This window comes from Trichomycterus rosablanca, chromosome 4 (assembly GCF_030014385.1).
Source record: "Trichomycterus rosablanca isolate fTriRos1 chromosome 4, fTriRos1.hap1, whole genome shotgun sequence".
Classification (NCBI taxonomy): domain Eukaryota; kingdom Metazoa; phylum Chordata; class Actinopteri; order Siluriformes; family Trichomycteridae; genus Trichomycterus; species Trichomycterus rosablanca.
This window is the reverse complement of record NC_085991.1, coordinates 20,410,138-20,430,441: the sequence shown is the minus strand read 5'-3', so window position 1 is coordinate 20,430,441 and position 20,304 is coordinate 20,410,138. Positions and strand designations below refer to the sequence as shown.

At 36.7% G+C, this 20,304-nt stretch overlaps 1 protein-coding gene across 1 annotated transcript; it reads right to left on the bottom strand.

Annotated features, from left to right (window-relative positions):
- Positions 1-233: 233 nt before the first annotated feature.
- prmt5 (protein arginine methyltransferase 5) lies at positions 234-20,304 on the bottom strand. Its single transcript, XM_062993937.1, has 16 exons — positions 20,207-20,304; positions 19,269-19,387; positions 17,108-17,193; positions 16,688-16,822; positions 13,446-13,558; positions 12,954-13,003; positions 12,709-12,872; positions 12,445-12,606; positions 10,514-10,591; positions 10,351-10,409; positions 6,576-6,698; positions 2,294-2,469; positions 1,969-2,172; positions 1,634-1,744; positions 1,493-1,557; positions 234-1,394 (listed from the first exon to the last, which is right to left on the bottom strand). Exons 1-16 carry the CDS (start codon positions 20,302-20,304, stop codon positions 1,239-1,241), a joined length of 1,899 nt encoding a protein of 632 aa, XP_062850007.1. The 3' UTR covers positions 234-1,238.

Sequence of the window (20,304 nt, the reverse complement as noted above, 5' to 3'; positions counted from 1 at the left end):
TGCTTATTGTATCTTGTCTTTATATTTTGGGTATGTTTTATATTTTTATTTTACTTTTATGGCCATGTGGTAGGTTAAAGCTGTTCTTGTGTTTTCTGTAAAAATTTTGAAGGGTGTAAAAAGTTATCAATGTAAACAAATAGTAGACTGATGCATTCTCCAATAAGACAAATCTAACAGGTATTAAATGTGTATCCTCTGCACTGCATAACAAATACAGTCAAATACACTGCTTTCACCTTCTCCACGTTTTATTACATTACAGACTCATTCTATAATACTGTAGATTGAGTTCATTTTTTGTCACAAAATTCTACACAAAATAGCCCACAATGACAAAGTGAAAGCAGGTTTGTAGACATGTGCTAAGTGTGCACACCCTTTGATATGATACCCAAAAGTGAGGTACATTAGGTTTTCACTGATACTGCTTGAGATGATTCTACAATTTAATTGAAGTCCACCTGTGGTAAATTCAATTGACTGGACATGATTGGGGATTGCACTCAAGGCAGCACTCAACAAGTCACGCCTTTATGATGTAGTGGCCAGACGGAAGCCACTCTTTAGTAAAAGGCACATGACAGCCCGCTTGGAGTTTGCCAAAAGGCACCTAGAGGACTCAAACCATGAGAAACAAGACTCCCCATCCAACCTGACGGAGCTTGCAAGGATATGCCACGAGGAATGGGCAATGTCCAGAAACAAGTGTGCCAAGCTTGTATCTTCTTTCCCAAGATGCCTTGAAGCTGTAATTGCTGCCAAAGGTGCATCAACCAAGTATTAATCTAAGGGTGTGTACAGATATGTTACCCCTAAATAAACTATTTTTGTCAGTAAAATAAATTGCATATTTTCTAAACCCTGTTTTCACTTCGTAATTATTGCTGATTGTGTGTAGATGTGAAAGGGGTGTGCAGACTTTCCAGCTTGACTGATGGGGCTTATATTTGCACATATATTTGGTGATTCCAACATAAGTAGGTTTAAAATTATGTATTTAATAGCTAACAGCTTGGCAAATTACTTGACACATTAATCCCAGGTTATTTTAGCGATTTGAGTTAGTTTTATCATTTGTAAACAAGTACAAAAAAAACAGACAGACATCAGATGTAATTTAGCAGACTTGCAAAGAAATATTTAACAAATGCACTTCATGTTATTACACACTACAGATGTTAAGATAAAGATAAATGCCCTCCCTGGCTGGAATAAAAAACAGGTTTTGGTCTTCGCTACAAGCCAATAGTGTAGGACCGTCCAGCAGGGTTGTGGATTGCTGAGCAGATGGGTTCAGTGACAGCCCACTCGTACCAAACCTTCTTCCCATTATTACACCTCCAGAACTTTACACTCACATCACCACCACCACCAGACATGGGAATAGGTTGCTAAAAAAGTGAGAAAAAGGCCAAAAATAGTATTAGCTTTATCCACCTATACAAAGAGAACACAGATACTAGAGGTAAGTCATAATTCAAGTGCTTACTTTTAGAGGAAAAAGAATGGGGAACCATGAGAACATTCCTGGTGAATGTGTTTCTGGTCTAATACCTGACAGAAATAGCAAAGTTTCAGATTGTGTTTGTCACAGGCAAGAACAGATGTACTTTAGAGAGTGTGTACTTACTAAGCATAACGTCTTTGTACAGTGTAGTCTCAAAATATCCCGCAAAACCATGAAGCACAGAGTTGCAGGCTACAGAGAAGCGCAGACACTGGTATCTGTTATTGTTCATATCTGATAAAAGATAGGGTTGTTTGAGCTTGCAATTTCCTGCAAATACTTAAAATGTATTTGCAAGTGGGGATTTAACCATTTTAAATACATTAAATCAAGTATGCAACAATAAATGAGAGCGATCAAAATAAAATTGTTACATAAGATAAACCTTTACACCTCTGAATGTTCTATCTCTAAACATCTGTTTAATGTGTAAGTACCTGCATTACTGTATCTCATACCTGTGCTTGGGTGTACAAATGTAAAGCATGGTTTAGGGTCAGCAAGCTGGTGGAAGTTGTGTAGCCTCACAACATACGGCATCTCAAAATGGCACTCAGGGTCCTTGTCCCGCTCCCGACAGTTTCGCACTTCATTATAGAGCTTTGATGAGGACAAGGGTGCTAAAAACGAGGTGTAGGAGCTAGGAATACTCACCCCATCATCTTAAAAAAAAAAAAAAAAAAAAAATTACACAACGTAACATATTTACGGGGCTGACAAAAAGAGCATCAGTTTCACTTTTAATTTTACTTTAATTAAAAAAATTTTTTTTTACTGGTTTACCTTTGAGAAAGTGCTGTGCTCCATCAAGGCACTCAGGTGAAAGTTCATTGTCACCAAAGGAGCCTAAAAGCTCGCTGACAATGATGTCAGCTTTTTCTGGGGCTTCCCACTCCCTCATGTCACATGACACAACAGTCACCTGATCTCCCCATTCTTCAAACTTCCAGTTTTCCAACCTAAACAAGGAAGAACATATACCATTATTTTAGACATTATTAAAATAAATGCATACTAGTTTTAAACAAATACAACCACAATTACAAAAAAGTTGATACAGTAGGAAAAAAGTATTTGCGAATACATTTCGACCTTTCATTAACAAAAATGCACAACAGAAAGATGTTTAACCCAAATAATTATTTTTGTTAAAAAAAAAACCAGTGACTTTAAAAAAGTAAATAAAGCACAAAATCATTATAATAACTTTTATTTCCATAAATGCAAACGCACTGAAAATACTACACTTTCAATTCTAAATCAAAACATTAACTAAATGTAGCCAGTTTGTGTTAATCCTTTACAGAAAGTTAAGAAAAATTTATATTAGGCTGTTCAAAAAAATAGCAGTGCCAGCATTTTTCTTTAAAAACTAAAAAAATTTATCTATAACATGAAAAAATGTTTGAGGTTTCACTTTACTTTAAATTACTGAACTAATTTTCAGTGGCATAACAATTGTTTCCGAGATCTGTGTTGCATGGAGTCGACCAACTTCTGGCACCTCTGAACAGGTATTCCAGTCCAGGATGATTAGGGCTGGTCACTCTATTACCTCAATCTTGTTTGTCTGTAACCAAGATGTTTTTGGTCATTGTCATGTTGAAACACCCATTTTAAGGACATTTCTTCTTCGACATAGGGCAACATGATCTCAAGTATTCTGATATATTTAAATTGATCCATGATCCCTCGTATGTGATAAATAGGCGTAACACCATGGTATGAAAAACATCCCAATATCATCATTTTGTACCACCATGCTTTACTGTCTTCACAGTGTACTGTGGCTTGAATTCAGTGCTCGACGGTCATCTGACATACTGTCTACGGCCACTAGACCCAAAAAGAACAATTTTGCTTTCATCAGTCCACAAATGTTGAGCCATTTCTCTTTGGACCAGTCAATGTGTTCCTTGGCAAATTTGAACCCATTCAGGACATGTCTTTATCTTAACAACGGGACTTTTCAGGAGTTCTTGCTGGTAAATTGGCTTCACTTAATCATCTTCTGTACTTACTGGTAACTTCAGATGTTCCTTGATCTTTCTGGTGGTGATCATTGGCTGAGCCTTTGCCATTCTGGCTATTCTCTGATCCATTCGAACAGTAGTTCCACGCTTCCTTCTGCGTCTTTCAGGTTTTGGTTGTCACTTTAAGGCATTTTAGCTGAGCAGCCAATAATTTGCTGCACTTCTCTGTATGTTTTTTCCCTCTACAATCAACTTTTTAATCAAAGTACCCTGTTCATCAGAACAATGTCTGGAACAACCCATTTTACCCAATATTTCAAAAGGAAATGAGCTATGACCAACCTGTGCAACATTTGCCACCCTCCTACATTAAATAAGGGCCAAAATTGACACCCGTTCTTCTGCAGAATGAATGACTTAACCAATTGAACTCCTCACTGCTATTATTTTGAACAACCCCCTTTCAATCAATGCTTCAATTACTCAGAATGAGTGGGATGCATGTCCTAATTGTTGATTTTGTTTTGTTTTCATTACTCTACTACACTTTCAAGGGAATTTTTTGCTATGTAGAAATATCACTTCTACTAAAACCAGTGATTTATCAAGTTAATGGTGTTGGACTGCTATTTTTTTGAACACTACTGTATGTGCACTGTACACCTTCACTGTTACTCTTTTTTTGTCTTTTAACTCTAAATTTACTTTTTTATAATAACTCGTCTAACTATTTTGAAGCTTGTAGTATAGGAAAGGAAAAATATTTTCCTTTTCTTGCTTAATATAACACTTCAGCTGCTCAACAGTCCAGAATTCTCATAATGTAAAACCCAAATACAATGGGAGACAAGTCGAGACCAGCATCTTCATTCTTTTACTATAAAGCTATGCTGTTGTAATATGTGCAGAATGTGGTTCGGCACTGTCTTGCAGAAAGAAGAAAGAACGTAACTGAAAGAGACATTGTCTAGATGGAAGCATACAGTGCTGTGAAAAAGTATTTGCCCCCTTACAGATTTCTTTAGTTTTTGCTTTTTTTGTCATACTTACATTTTTTATATTATTTTAGATTTTTAGAAAACAAATTTCAACATCACACAAAGATAACCTGAGTGAATACAAAATGCAGTTTTTTAATGATGATTTCATTTATTAAGGAAAAAAAGCTATCCAAACCAACCTGACCCTATGTGAAAAAGTAATTGCCCCTAAACCTAATAACTGGTTGTGCCACCCTTGGTAGCAACAACTGCAATCAAGCGTTTGCGATAACTGGCAATGACTCTTTCACATCTCTGTGGAGGAATTTTGGCACACTCTTCTTTGCAGAATTGTTTTAATTCAGCCACATTGAAGGGTTTTCGAGCATGAACGGCCTGTTTAAGGTCATGCCACACACAGCATCTCAATCGGATTCAGTCCGGACTTTGACTAGGCCACTCCAAAACCTTCATTTTGTTTTATTTCAGCCATTCAGAGGTTGACTTGCTGGTGTGCTTCGGATCATTTTCCTGCTGCAGAACCCAAGTACGCTTGAGCTTAAGGTCACGAACTGATGGCCAGACATTCTCCTTCAGGATTTTCTGGTAGAGAGCAGAATTCATGGTTCCATCAATTACAGCAAGTCGTCCAGATCCTAAAGCAGCAAAGCAGCCCCAGACCATCACACTACCAGCACCATGTTTGACTGTCGGTATGATGTTCTTTTTCTGAAATGCTGTGTTAGTTTTACGCCAGATGTAACGGGACACACACCTTCCAAAAAGTTCCACTTTTGTCTCGTCAGTCCACAGAATATTTTCCCAAAAGTCTTGGGGATTATCAAAATGTTTTTGGCAAATGTGAGACGGGCCTTTGTGTTTTTTTTGGTCAGCAGTGGTTTTCGCCTTGGAACTCTCCCATGGATACCATAATTATTTTTTCCACATAGGGCCAGATTGTTTGGGATAGCTTTTTTCCCTTAATGAATGAAATCATCATTTAAAAACTGCTTTTTGTATTTACTCAGGTTATCTTTGTCTGATATTAAAATTTGTTTGATAATCTGAAACATTTAAGTGTGATAAATGTGCAAAAACCAAAGAAATCTGTAAGGGGGCAAATACTTTTTCACAGCACTGTACGCTGCTTCAAAATGGGCATGTACTAATTTGCAGTAATGGTGACTTTACAAATGTGCAGTGCAAGTTACCCATGCAACTGGCACCAACAGACCTCCATTCAATGACAGACCCTAGCTTTGGAACACTGTGTTTTTGGGTTCATACTGTCTGCGATGAAATACGTCAAAGTAAATGTAAGAAACAGTGCTTTTATTAATTTGCATTTTCCATACTGTCCCAACTTTTTTCTGATCTGGGGTTGTAAGGTCAAAGGGTGCTTCAACAAAGTATTATGCTCAATATGTTTACTTGTGTGTATTACTGTGACACAAAGGAGTTCTACAAACTAACAAAGAATTCAATACATTTGAGCGAGAGTATCCGATATTATGCAAGATGCTATATTATTTCTATTAGATCTTACAATAATCAAGTTATCAATTCCATTTTGAGATACTGCACAAATAAGACTCAGTGCCTACTGATATTAACAATAATATTATCCCTTTATTGCATTTTCCTCAATTTCCCCCAATCTAGTCATATCCAATCACAATTGCATTTGGCTTCTTCTCTGCTGATTCTGATTTGCACTTCTGACCGAGGAGAGCCATGACTAACACCGAAACGTGTGCAGTAGCCGACTGCATATTTTCACCTGCAGGAGGGGAATTCATATGAGGCTCAGTTTCTCGCACTGATCCCATCATCCCTCGTTTCTGTGCAGGCGCCATCAATCAGCCATCAATCAAGAGATAGTAATTGCATCAGTTATGAGGAAACTCCTCTGGCATCCACCATTCGAACAAGCCAATCATTGTTCATGTAGGCGCCCAGTCTGCCAGTAGCAGAGGTGAGATTCAAACTCACTAGTTCGAGATGGCAGCTCTGGTGTGCTAGCATTTTACCTACTGTTACAACTTTTTTATGGAATTGGGTTTGCATTTTTAAAAATAAGGAAAGTAAACTAACAACATTAAGTGTACATACGTAATAACTGCATTGGGGTTTTTCTCTACAGCATACACACGCAACTTTCTGTTTGCCTGCTTGGCTGCACGCAGTGATGCATTCACCAGAGGGCCTCGTCCAGCGCCTAGCACCATCAATACCCTGGGAAGGAGACAGTCAGATGTGTGTTTAAACTTACATGACCCAATGACCAAAGTGTTTATTTATAAGTGTTTATAGCAAATGCAGCACTGTTGCTCATAGGCCTACATAATATACTACATAAACAAAACAACAGTATTATTATTAAGTTCAGGTAAATTGGTTTCAGCCACACCCAGCCGCAACGATGGTATAAAACCTATTATTTAAGATAACTTATATGCTTTCAACTATGTGGTAATATTACGTGGCAACAAAGCGAGTCCACAGAAAACTATAGGGATGCCCCGATGCCCCGAAGTTTTTTTGTTCCTGATCCCGATCATTAATTTTGGTCTCGATCCGATACCGAGTCACAAACCGATACTTCAGTATTCTCTAGTTCTTATCTAGACAATATCTAGAAAATAGTTCACACAGAGCACACTTCAAGTACATTACAGTTATTCAGATTAATCCAATGTATATGTTTAACAACTGAATAGCTCTGCAGTGCTGTAGGAAAAAAAATTGCCTGCATCCAAGCTATTGCTTAATGTTCTTTTATTTTTACAAAATAAAAGTAAACAAACAGTGCAGCATTGTAGTAGTAAAACTAGAACACTCAAAATGAGTGAGATAATTACAGTTTCACTTTGAACTTTACATTCAAATAACACAATTCTGTTTAATGCAGTGATACACTAAAAATGAACAGAAATCTCCACTCAAAAGTGGTGTTGCAGCTTAACTTGAATATAAAAAAAACCCAAAACAAATAAGTTACTTAACAGCATTACAGTAAAACCTGAATATCAAAATAAAATGGCAAGGCATTCTTTTGTTATGAAGGAAAGCCAGTTCTTAAAGTGCTTTGATTTGAGCTGCTACAGTTGTCCTTTCTCTTACTGTTATCTATACTCTTACTCTCACTTCAAAATGAAGTGAAGGTTCTTTTTGAGGAAAATCAGCATCTCTGCCGTGTTAGTGGACAGCCGGTTCCTCTTCTCATAATATAATAATAAACCCAGTGTATTCGACTGAGTGTTTATTTTTTAGGTGCCGTATCAAATTGGTAGTAATTGTAGATTGTTTGGTTTAATGATATCTGGTTTGTTTCTTATGAGCCACCATACTTGTATGCGTGTTGTAACTGTAACAAACTTTTCTGTGGTTGTTTTGTGACAATGGTTTGATGGACGTTTCTACGCGAAGTGAGTGTGTTTTGACCCTTTGGGGCTTCCATAGTGCATGGAATAGTGTGGTTGGCTAACGCGATGACTAGCTGTCCGCTATTCGGTACCGTAACAGAAGAAGTTAATAAAGTGTTATGCTCCCGACAATTTGTGAATATACCGTGTATTTATTTCTTTATTAAGCAAGTGCATCACTACGACGCTCGGTTACATAACTAAGCCAATCAGAGTGCTTGATACTGAGATGTTGTTCAGTCTTGTAACACGTAAACTCATAAAAGCTGTGTGTTATGGTCCTCAAGTTTTCATACTCGGATTAAAAGATATTGTTTTGTAAACCGGTGTGATCCTTGACTCACACACCATATAAATAGTAAAATTCTACAGTAATGAACGCAGCTCTGCTCCTACCGCCTCGTGAAACGCTCGCATTGCAGACATTACACTTTGCTGTTGGACTTGTTTCACTTTCCAATTTAAAGTATTTCCACACAGCGGACATGCTGACGTAAAACAAAGGAGCGGGCTTAGGATCGGCCTTAGTAAAGCCAATACTGATCAGTTAAAAAATGCCTTGATCGGCCCCGATTCCGATCTTTGAGATTGGATCGGGACATCCCTAGAAAACTACAATAAACATTAAGCTAAACTGGAACACTGATTGTGAGGCATGCATCTTTGGCTAAAAATTTACAAAAATAAAGATTTGGGTAAAGCCCTCAAAAAAGAGTGGGAGCTGTTATAGCAGCAAAGTGCTATACATTTGTCCATAATGTGTGTACACATTCCTTAAGTAATTTAGCCATACCCAAGAATGGCAGCAGCACAAAAGTTTCAAGACATAAATCATAAACAATTAAATAGTATGGATAGTATGTATGGAATTGAGATTACACATTAAAAAAATAAAACTTTGAAATTATCTTCATGTTCCAAGAGGCTAATGCAAACAAATTAAGCAGTGACAATTTTATCTGTAAAAGTAGCAAGACACTTTAGAGTCATGTTGTACTACTACCAATTTTGCCTTTTTTGTTGGTCTTGTTCTTCAAAATATCGTTTCTTATTTTTTTCCAGGGATAATAAAGGTGGATATCTACTTTGCCACTGGTGCTTCAGAATGTCCCATTAAGGTGCTTGATCTAAGCAACACAATGTTTATAATCAAACTCTTGCATATTTTTGCCATGTGTGAGGCTTCATTGTGTATAATGGGAACAAAAATTACAAAAATTATTTGCATCAGTGTTTGTCTAGTCCTGTAAAACTGCCATGTACCGATCAGGCATAACATTATGACCATCTTTCCTAATATTGTGTTGGTCTCCCTTTTGCTGCCACAATAGCCATGACTAGTCGAGGCATGGACTTCACTAGACCCCTGAAGGTGTGCTGTGGTATCTGGCACCAAGATGTTAGCAGCAGATCCTTTAACTCCTGTAAGTTGCGATAGCAGAACCCAAGGTTTCCCAGCAGAACATTGGCCAAAGCATCACACTGCCTCCACTGGCTTGCCTTCTTCCCATAGTGCATCCTGGTGCCATGTGTTCCCCAGGTAAGCGATGCACGTGCACCCGGCTATCCACGTGATGTAAAAGAAAACGTGATTCATCAGACCAGGCCACCTTCTTCCATTGCTCCGTGGTCCAGTTCCTATGCTCACGTGCCCTTTGTTGGCACTTTCGGGGGTGGACAGGGGTCAGGATGGGCACCCTGACTATTCTGCGGCTGTGCAGCCCCATACGCAACAAACTGCGATGCACTGTGTATTCTGACATCTTTCTATCAGAACCAGCATTAACTTCTTCAGCAATCTGAGCTACAGTATAGGCCAGCCTTTGCTCCCCATATGCATCAATCTTGGTTAGCATAGGTCAATGACCCATGACCCTGTCGCTGGTTTACCACTGTTGATAGATACTGACCACTGCAGACAGGGAACACCCCACAAAAGCTGCAGTTTTGGAGATGCTCTGACCCAGTCGTCTAGCCATCACAATTTGGCCCTTGTCAAACTCGCTCAAATCCTTACACCTGCCCATTTTTCCTGCTTCTAACACATCAATTTTGAGGATAAAATGTTCACTTGCTGCATAATATATCCTACACACTAACAGGTGCCATGATGAAGAGATAATCAGTGTTATTCACTTTACCTGTCAGTGGTCATAATGTTATGCCTGGTTGGTGTATGTTTGCTGTTATATGATCAATGGGTCTCTCAAAATTGTCAAAACATACCACTATGGATCACCCATCATACTCAACAGTTAAGGTACACAATGATTTGGCCACTTTGAACCACCATCATTGCTTTTAGGCTTTGTAAATTTAAGTGCCTATTGCCCCTTTGTTTGCTACTTGTACTGTCGACTGGAGCACTGACTGCAAGTCAGATCTCATTGCCTAACATCACTGCCAAATTCAATATTACTCAACTAAAACTAGAAAAGAAGAAAAGAAGCATTAACACTTACTGTACATTGGTTTCCATTTGCTCCTCTGAAACTCTATCAAGAAGACATCTATATACTGCCTGGGTAGGTAAATATATTATTTAAATCAGCAGAGCATTGGATCAAATTGTAAAATAAAGTAAAAATTGCAGCAGCTAAACCACCACACAACTGCTCTGCTCACCTGCTGGTATTGTGAATATTTAATGGGATCTTTTTCAAAAACCTCATATGTCTGTGACTCCAAATTGTCCATTAAAGGCTAAAAAAAAAAAGCAATAAAATTTCTTTTATATAAATGAGTAGACTACAAACACACAAAAAGGCGTGAAAAGTAATTGCCCATTTTGATTGCCACTGCTTACACAAGGAAAACTTAAGCTAAAATATACAAGATAATTTATGTAAGAAACCTTATTTACCATCCATTTCAGCCCGGTAATTGCCATTTTTAGTTTTGTAGTGTGATTTTCAAATTGCTGTATAAAAATTTTAGCCCATTACTATTTGTAAAACCGCTGTCATTTGGGCATACTGCTAGATTTTTTAAACATAAACCCAAGAGTTGATGTAACAAGACCATAAGTATAACTGTTTCCTTATAGCTATTCAAACTGTAATGACACATTATTACCAGCTCTCAAACAGGTGACCTTAATACTACTTCATAGATTCCTGAAAAAGAACAGAATTCCTCTTTACCTTTATAACAGCAAGTTGTCCAGGTCTAGGTGTGATAAAGCATGTCACGCTACCATAGTGGACTGTTGTACCATGATAGACTCTTGGTCAGTGTTCTTACTATGAAGTGCAGTATTCCTTATTTTGTAAGGCAATTAAGTTGCCAACAAAGTTCCATATTGTAAACACTAAATTAGCTAAGGGTTACAGACTGCGGTTCTTACAAACTTTATATGTAAATTGTGGTGAGTTGACAAAGTTATATTCCTAATCCACTGCACTCCCATTATATCACTTAAGCTTTACATTTATTTGGTCAGTTGCTTTAAACTGTGCTAGGTAAAATTTAAAGGATTTTTTTTAAAGGAGTTACCAGGATTTTGTAGTATCTGCTCTAAGATCAACAGTAGTCTAAGATATAGTTAAGGACTAATCACCCTTTGGATTAAGGAACAGTTCAACATTTTTATAATGTCGGCTCTAACATATTAGAATTGTAAAGCCTCATTGCATTATCTGTCTGATTTATTTCATTCATTTCATTTCATTTTCATTTTCAGCATTTAGCAGACGCGTTTATCCAAAGCGATTGAGGGTTAAGGGCCTTGCTCAGGGACCCAACAGTGGCAAATTGGTGGTGGCGGGGCTTGAACCGGCAACCTTCTGTTTACTAGTCCAGTACCTTAACCACTGAGCTATCACTGATTTAAATTGTCTGTCTTCTGATTTAAGTTATTCTTGTTTTTTTTTTCTTTATTATTCTGCTGTTAAAATAAGATGGTTTTAAAACTGATATTTCAAGTGGCTACATTAATAGAAAGAAGCAAATCCAAAACTTTTTTTAAGCGACCCAGATTTTGTTTATTATTCTTACACGACCTAGGCAACATAAACAATGCATCTTTCTGTACAATTTGGTCCCACTGTGGTTTACAAGATGTAACATAAAGCCTTCACAAAGGGACGTTTGCATACAAGTTTATTTAATTATTATTATTTTTCTCTGCTACTCAACTTTTTCGGCTCGCGACCACCAGTAGATTCACCACCGTTTCAGTTTTTATTTGGAGATATTAGCTCTCACTGTGGTTTGTGAGAAAAAGATATAGTATAAAATTATTACCTTAGCTCTGGCAGATATACTTTAGATTACCAGTTCAACCAGATTTCTGTAGAAACTTACAGTGAATGCTTCACTTTAATAAACAGATGGAATAAAAAAGATATAAAATATATATTCTACAAGGATAGTTTAAAAATCTGATTGTGTTTCATAAGCTTACTAGGCTAACTAATTTAGTTTGTACAGTATTATGTTCAAGGATCAATACATGTCACAAATACGAAATGGCAGAGGCAATGAGAAAAGGGAGAATTACTTTTTAAATTACTTGCTCATTCATATGGTGCATGTACACAGACACATGCACAGACCTGTAATGGTGATTGTAGGTAGTCCTCATATCCCTTGGCAAACATCTCATAAGCATTGGGTGCTGGGCGATTTTGGTTGAGGTACTCCAGATACTGCAGGTAAGTGCGGAAGTCCTTCTCACTGTGGCGACTTGTCCCAGTAAATATAAACTGAGTCTCCAGCTAAAAAGGATTTTCACATGAAGTATCATTAGTAAACTACCTACGCAATTGGTATAACATGCATTAAAAATAAAAATAAACCTTAAATCACACATTGCTTACCTTAAAAAGACGAAATATAATACACTGATGAGCTTTTGAAAGAACTGGAAATCCTTTCTTATTTGTCAAAAATATGCTGGTGGGAAGAATGGCAGCTTTGATTGGTTCCCCAAGCCACTTGTCAATAACGGTGTCAGAAGGCAGATCTGCACCAATGTCAATGGCTTTTCACAGTAATAAAAAAAAGTTAGAACATAATTGATTACAATTTTTTTTATTTATTTGATACCTTTAAAATACATTACCAAGGCAAATCCTTTTGTTGTAGTCACAGAGTGTCCTGAATGAATGCCACCTAAAAGAACCAAATTAAATTCCAGATTTAAGAGAAAGAGGTATACAAGTCAATTAAATCTTAGGAATCATGTTACTGTTATTCTTCTTCCTACTTTATTTATCAGCATAGCCTATCAGTTTTACAGACAAACCACAATCAAGTGAATTGTTTTTATGTAAATACTTATTCAGTAAAATGTTTTAAATTTAACAAAAACAAAAGCCTGACCACCATAATTTGCATGAAAATACAGTGCTATAATGCTATAACTAGATAATATTAGCTTAAATGTAGGATAAATATACAATTTATATTTTATTGCTTATATAAACCCACCAACCACTATACATCCATATGATATATGTAATCCATAAAATGGCCAATAAATGTAAGTACATGGTAATTTATAAAGTGGTTTCTAAGTGTATATACTAATTAGGATCATTTAATATTTACTCACCATTCCCAGGTTTTCTCTTCATTGTTGCCATTATCAATTTGGTTACACGACTCATTCTCAATCAGGTCCTCACGAGTGTCATCAGGCACCAATAGAGGGACTCGGACCCAGAACTAAAAAAAAGGTAAAAAATTTAAACTAAGTAAGTATATATTTTTTTACAAATAATTAAAAAGCATCCATTTAAGTGGTAAATCCTCACTTAAAATAATATAAATAACATGCATTGGCAATACCATAACAGTGCTTAAGACTTTTAAGCACCAGAAAACACTGACAAACCCTGTAAGGCACGAACATCAAATGATAAAGAAAAATGATTCAAACAAAATATCACAATCATTACAATAAAGCTACCAGCTACACTATATGAATGAGCAACTAATTAATACTGAAATAAAATAATTCAGAAAACTATACTTCAGATGTTAGTGTCTATAAACCTCAATTTAAACTAATATTTTTAAAATGACCTTTGTAGAAAAAAAGTCATCAACAAGTGGTAAAATATGGCACAATAGAACGTCCCACCGAAATTGATAAAAAGACGAAGAAAACTGCCAAAAGGTCTACAGTCACATTAAAGCAGGATTTTTTGGCAAGTACTGGTTGTGTACTACAATACCCCATGTTTTCCATATGTTTGAACTGTGGGGTAGGGTGGCAAGAAAAACACCCAAGCCCATATACATTTGCAAAATCAACATTTTGCGAAAACCTACCTACTAAATTGCCTGTGGGGAAAATGCCTTATGGTCTGATGAGACCAAAGAGACTGAAGTTAAACTTTATGTCCATGAATCCAAAAGATATGAACAAACCCAAATAAAAAAAGTAGTGGCATTTGCTTTTCAAATATCAGTCAATTGTCGCATTCAACCTTTAGACCTCTGCTAAAAAGCTGAAGATCAATAATTTCACCTCTCAGCTAGGGCTGTCGCGGTAACCGCAATTTTGAAATACCGCGCTATAAACCAGCCAACCGCAAGGCATGCCAAGCAACCGTCACACCGCGATGTTTATGTTTTTTCTTTTTTTTTTGTTGCAGGGTCCATTTTGTTTTATGCTTACATTCGGGCGTAATAAATGTTAAATGAATTCATAATGAAAATAAGCTAAGAGTGTCATTTTCCCGCCACATCTTCGCATCCGTTGCTGCTGGGTGTCAGGCTTTGTGTTTTAAGATGGAAACAATGGCAACAGTAAATATAGGCAAGTTTATTAATGATCAAATTGAGTTCACACTCAATAAAAGACTTGTAATTTAGACTGTTCAAACAGCCTTGGCATACTAAAACACTTAATGACAGTTAATATGGCATTGCCTGCAACTATTCTCTTGCTGGCTTGCTGGAATGATTTAAATGTATTTTTTCATTGAATAAAAATGTATTGAAACGAATAATAACTTAATATGTAGTATATATTGTTATGTTAATAGTGGCTAATTACAGTGCATTTTTAATGCACGACAACCGGGCTAGATTTCCTCTGCTCTCTAAAGTCGCATGCAAGTACATGTGTATTTGTGTAACAAGCACATCATCAGAGAGTTGTTAGTGCTGCGAGTTTTAGTTCTAAACCAGGGGTGTCAAACTCATTTTCACCGAGGGCCACATCAGCATTATGGTGGCCCTCAAAGGGCCGATTGTAACGTATCCTGCTGTGATTGCAGTCACATTGCTGTTTTTCTTGGAGGCTGAATTCTGCATTTATATTGTTCTACTTTACCACAGACACAGCCTCATAACACAAGAGATGCACCGGTTTCTCTTCCTGAAGCACAAACTTGTTTTCACTTTCATTAAATTTCCTCCTTATGCTTAATTTTCTTACTTATCTTCTTGTACATTTTAGGATCATGTGTAAATATGTGTAACATCATCTACTGGCGGGCTGTGTCACTTTGCAGGTCACAAAATCATCCTGCATTTTGAAAGATGCAGTTTATTTAGGATTTTACAGTGTATTTTTAAGACAATCATTCTGCCCTTACTAATAGTTTATCCCCCTTTCCCAGCTAGACAGACAGACAGACAGACAGACAGACAGACAGCTCCCTTCAGAATACAGTCGGTTTATTTGCTTCCCAGCTGTGATACACTGTGTGCATCAAAATGAAGTAAAAATACAAACAATAAAGAACCTAATACAGTAAAAGCACACAGCTGTAGTCAAGTGTTACATCTGGTACAATATGAGATTTAACCAAACGTAAAATAACGAGTTAAAATTGTGTGTAAAGATACTAATTGCTATAGTAATGGTAACAACAGTATTTAATTACAGTAAATTTGTAACTAAAACGCTGTGATATACTCACTAAACATTTACTAACAACTGAGAATATAAACGCCACTACTTACAGACAATGCTTGGGTATTATATTGCAATATAATTATTTGTATTTATTTATTATTGTTTACATTACTAACTACGCTACCCTGCGTTCTTTTGCCGTAAAAGTCACATGGCTTCTTAGCGAAGGTTAAAGTTAGTTGCCATGACTACGATGTCACGTTGTCTCTTAAAGGCGCAGGAGCGCATTAAATTATAAGCGCGTCTCTGTAACGACTCGAACCATCACAACAATCATACAGTCGTTTAAGCTCTCTCTCAGTCGTTTAAGCTCTCCCCGCGGGCCTTGAGTTTGACACCCCTGATCTAAACGAAAGGTTTCGTTGTTTTTTTTTTTTTTTTTTTACCATATTTTGCTTAGACGTGCACTTAAAATATTTAGCCTAAACAGTTTGCTTTTTTTTCATTTCAGTCTATATCTAAAAGCCGTGCACTTATTGCGCATGCTTGCTCTGTTCTGTATTTAACAATAAACACGCATTTGATTTGTCCTAAAGCTGTCTCATCTTTGTCATTTAAAAAGCAATAATATACAGAACTATAGCCTAACAATAAAGCTTGTTTATATAGCTCTAAAATCCAGATAAATGAAGTAATTTTCAAGAAACAAAAAACATGGCGGTAATATCGCATAGCGTGTTGAGCCACGCTAAATCGCCAATGGGGAAATTCTTTTACCGCGACAGCCCTACTTTCAGCATGACAATAACCAAAAGAATACTGCCACATCAACAATCCATATTCCAGCAAATTCAGTGGCCCAAAGCATGTTTTCCGTCTGATATTTCTTAGCACATTCAGTTGGGATTTATACACCACTACATTTTCTTCTAAACACTAAAGCCAAAATCTACCCAATTGTCTTTATGCTGCTGCAGTCTTACCATTGAAGAGTGATGTCCTGTATGGATGTGGTTCAGTAAAAATCGAGCCAAGTTTGCACACTGTGGGCCCCTCAGAGGAATCATGAAGGCTGGCAGACCGAGATAGGCACAGAAATTCAGCTCCTGTATCAGTGCCTACAGAACAGATGCAGAGATACCCAAGTTGCAAGTAAATTCTCACATCAGACAGCCCAGCTACTAATAGCTTAGCTATGTATCCAAATAGTGGTTTCTTAACAGGAACTGGTGAGTTTTTGGCTTCTCTTTAGTTTAATTAAATCTTAGATTCAAATTTTTTATTAATCTAAAATGTGTCAGTTGGCTTTATAGCAAGGGACAGACTGAACAACAGTGTTACAGAAGTCATTTTGAAAGTACATGAAACATTATGATAAAAGAGCAAAGCCGTTTTTAACTTACTGCCTCCGAGTTCCTGCGCTCTGAAATCAGTTCGGAGTCTACCTCAATCCATGGTGAAAGTTTTCCCACAATAAGTGTGTTCCAGTCTGGCAAAGACAAGAGATGGAACCATCAATGCAACTGTAATGTTTTTGACCAGCTGGTGCATTAATACAAAACAGTTTCACTATTGTCAATATAATGACAAAACATTTTCGCTTAAGCAATAAAAAAAGATTAAAATGTAAATACTGTATTTGTTGAACACTGTCTTTTTAGATGATTCTGAACACAATGCTTGTCATTTAAAGTACAGATTTGTATTTGTAGTGGATAGTGCAGTGTTTAAATGGCATACTAATGTGTATATACTATACTACAGACACTGCCCAATTCCAGTTACCCAATTCCACTGTGTGTATAGTGTTTGGGTCTATGAGGGTGTAGTTAAATTATTTTTTTCATAACTTATATGGTGTTTTTATGTTCTAGTGCTTCTAGGAATTTAAGCATTGAGGGGTGGTTACTGAGGTGAAGATTTCTTTGTAGTTGGCTGTATGGTAAAATTTTGTTCTGATCTTTTGGCATGAATAAAGTGGATGTGTTTGGTGAAAGTTCTTTATCCACAAAATTTGCAAGTGGGGGCCTGGTCTCCTTTTAGCAGGTAGGTATGGGTCACCAAGATAATGTAACACACAAAGCAGATTTTGCTGCATGCTACCAGAGCACTGGACACAGCAAACTGCAACGTCTGTATTTTAATTTTAATATAAAAAGCAGTAAATTGTAATGAGGATGAAAAAACTAGCTCCAATTCATTTATGTAATCTCCAGTTTAACTTTATCATGATCTTATCCAGTTCCAATCTCATCATCATACGTAGAATGATATGTATGTAAATTATATTAATAATATAATTGAATTAATTTGCTTTTATGGTTTACATTCCAGTTTTTATATTCAACTTAAAACTATATATAATTAAAAACATATTAATGGTTTAAACATATTTATAAAATTGCTGAACAGTTCTGGCTTTAACCAAATGGAAATGATAATTAAAATGATAGTAAGCCAAAGGAAACTGAATTTTGCTGGTAATCACAAGTATGTCCATTATGCAGTATATACATGCAGTTCATATATGTAAAGTTTTTTAGTATTGGGATTTTACTGATTTCTGTAACTGTTTTGTTTTTCTGTGACATTCATACACTGGTTGAAGTGTAGTATAGCATAAATTGGTATTCTGGCACAGACATAAAGTTGACTTTTGTGAAGACAATGACAAATGCTTAATTAAGTCATTTTAAAACCAGCAATTCCATGTGCTTTTAAATTGTTTCGTCAACTTTGTCTAAGATGTACCCTAACAGTTGGTGGTTTTACAGTTGTGTGTGTTTTACAGTTTTTTACTTCATTATTCCATCAACGTTCTGCATTGATTCAATGGCAACAAAACTGGCCTGGAATTACCATCACAATGTTTCACAGAAAGTACAGTGTTGTTGGGTTTGATAAACTTTTGGTCATTGTTGCCAAATAACTTTTACGTATAAGGCAATAGTTTCCCCAACAAAAGACCTTCTAACAAGACTACGGTTCTTTGCAATTACTATTTCTTCAGAAATTCCTTCAATTTAAATAACTTTGGAGTTTTGTACAGAGCTTTCCAGACTTCCCTACTTTAACTATTATGGCTCAAGAAACTGGAGGTCATTCCACAAAGGTTAATGAAATTCTAAAAACTTCTACATAACCAAATCTAAAATCCAAGTTTCTGTATGTAGGGTTAGACCCAGCAAATTTTTGTACCATGTGTCATGGGGATTTGCTCGCCAGGCTAATACCTTGATACATATGAAACAAAAAAGCATCAAACGTAAATAAAACTCATACAAGTTTCATATAAAAGGCCTCAGGTGAACAGTTGATGAATGCTACACAAAAGCTGAGTGCACCAAGATATGCAATACATAAATTAAAAAATAAATAAATAAAATAAATACACCCTACACTTAAATAACATTTTGCTAAGACACCAGGCATGCAGTAAGGATCAAGCCAAACAGGGGTTAATAGGAAGTGCCACCTGTATGAAAAAAATGCTGTTAGATCAAACCAATACTGAGCACCTCTGTAATAGGCATTAAGACAACAATTAAAACGGTGATTTCTCACCTCGTCCACACAGCAACAGGTCAGAGCGTGTTTGAGCTCCTGGTCTGATTTTAGCAGGTTTTAATTCATACTCTCTCCGGAACCGTGGATGGAACAGGGGCATGCACAGGAAGTCAAATCTAAGGAAGTAACATACATACAATAAGGAAGTAACATAACGTACAATACAGAATAGCTGAATATAACATAAGGTACTGCAAACATTGTTTTTCTTGGTTCTTCACCACTCCATTGATCCATGTAATGCAGGTAAGTATGATGGCAGGGAGGTTAAGACCCCCCTGTAACAGGCAATATTAATTAGGAAGAAGGCAAAAACATTTCCATGACACTATGACAATGACAGCAATGACAATAAAGGACAGCTTTCTTAATAAAAAAAATAAAAAAAGCTTTGACTTAAAAGCTATATAATAACAGATCACTTTGCTCTTAACTTTTTTTTATTTTGTTTATGCTTTTTCTCCCTTTTTAGTGCGTCCAACTGCCCGATTGCGTCATGCAAAAAGGAGTGACATCTATCTTCTTATCTGCAATACTTGGAGTTTTAGCGCAAATAATTTACGTTCGTCATCTAAACAAGACTGACCGGGACATTGCCTCGTGGGAAAGAATATCACACTCCTCACACCGTTATGCTTCAGATCCTAGCCCTCAGGACCCCTTTTTAACAAATATACTAGTTCCAAAGCGCAGTTATGACCCATACCGCACACTAATTAACTTAATAACAGTAAACCATAACAGTCGGGGTTATATCTAGACAGTCAGTCATAGTTTGATCAGTCGTGTAGCTGGTGCACCTGAACGTAGATCAGAAAGTGTGAGCTTCACGTGCATGGACCAAAAGAGAACTTAGTTCGAAATTCGTCAGGATTTTACGTGTTTTAACTGCTATCGCTTAACTGGCTATTAGCACCGAAAACTCAACAGCTTACCCCAGCTTCGCGACAGCAGAAAGAGTATCTGCCACCTCGGGAACACAACTTAAATCTCTCCCGCAAGAGACCCTGCTCCCGGTGCTGGCGGACGCCAT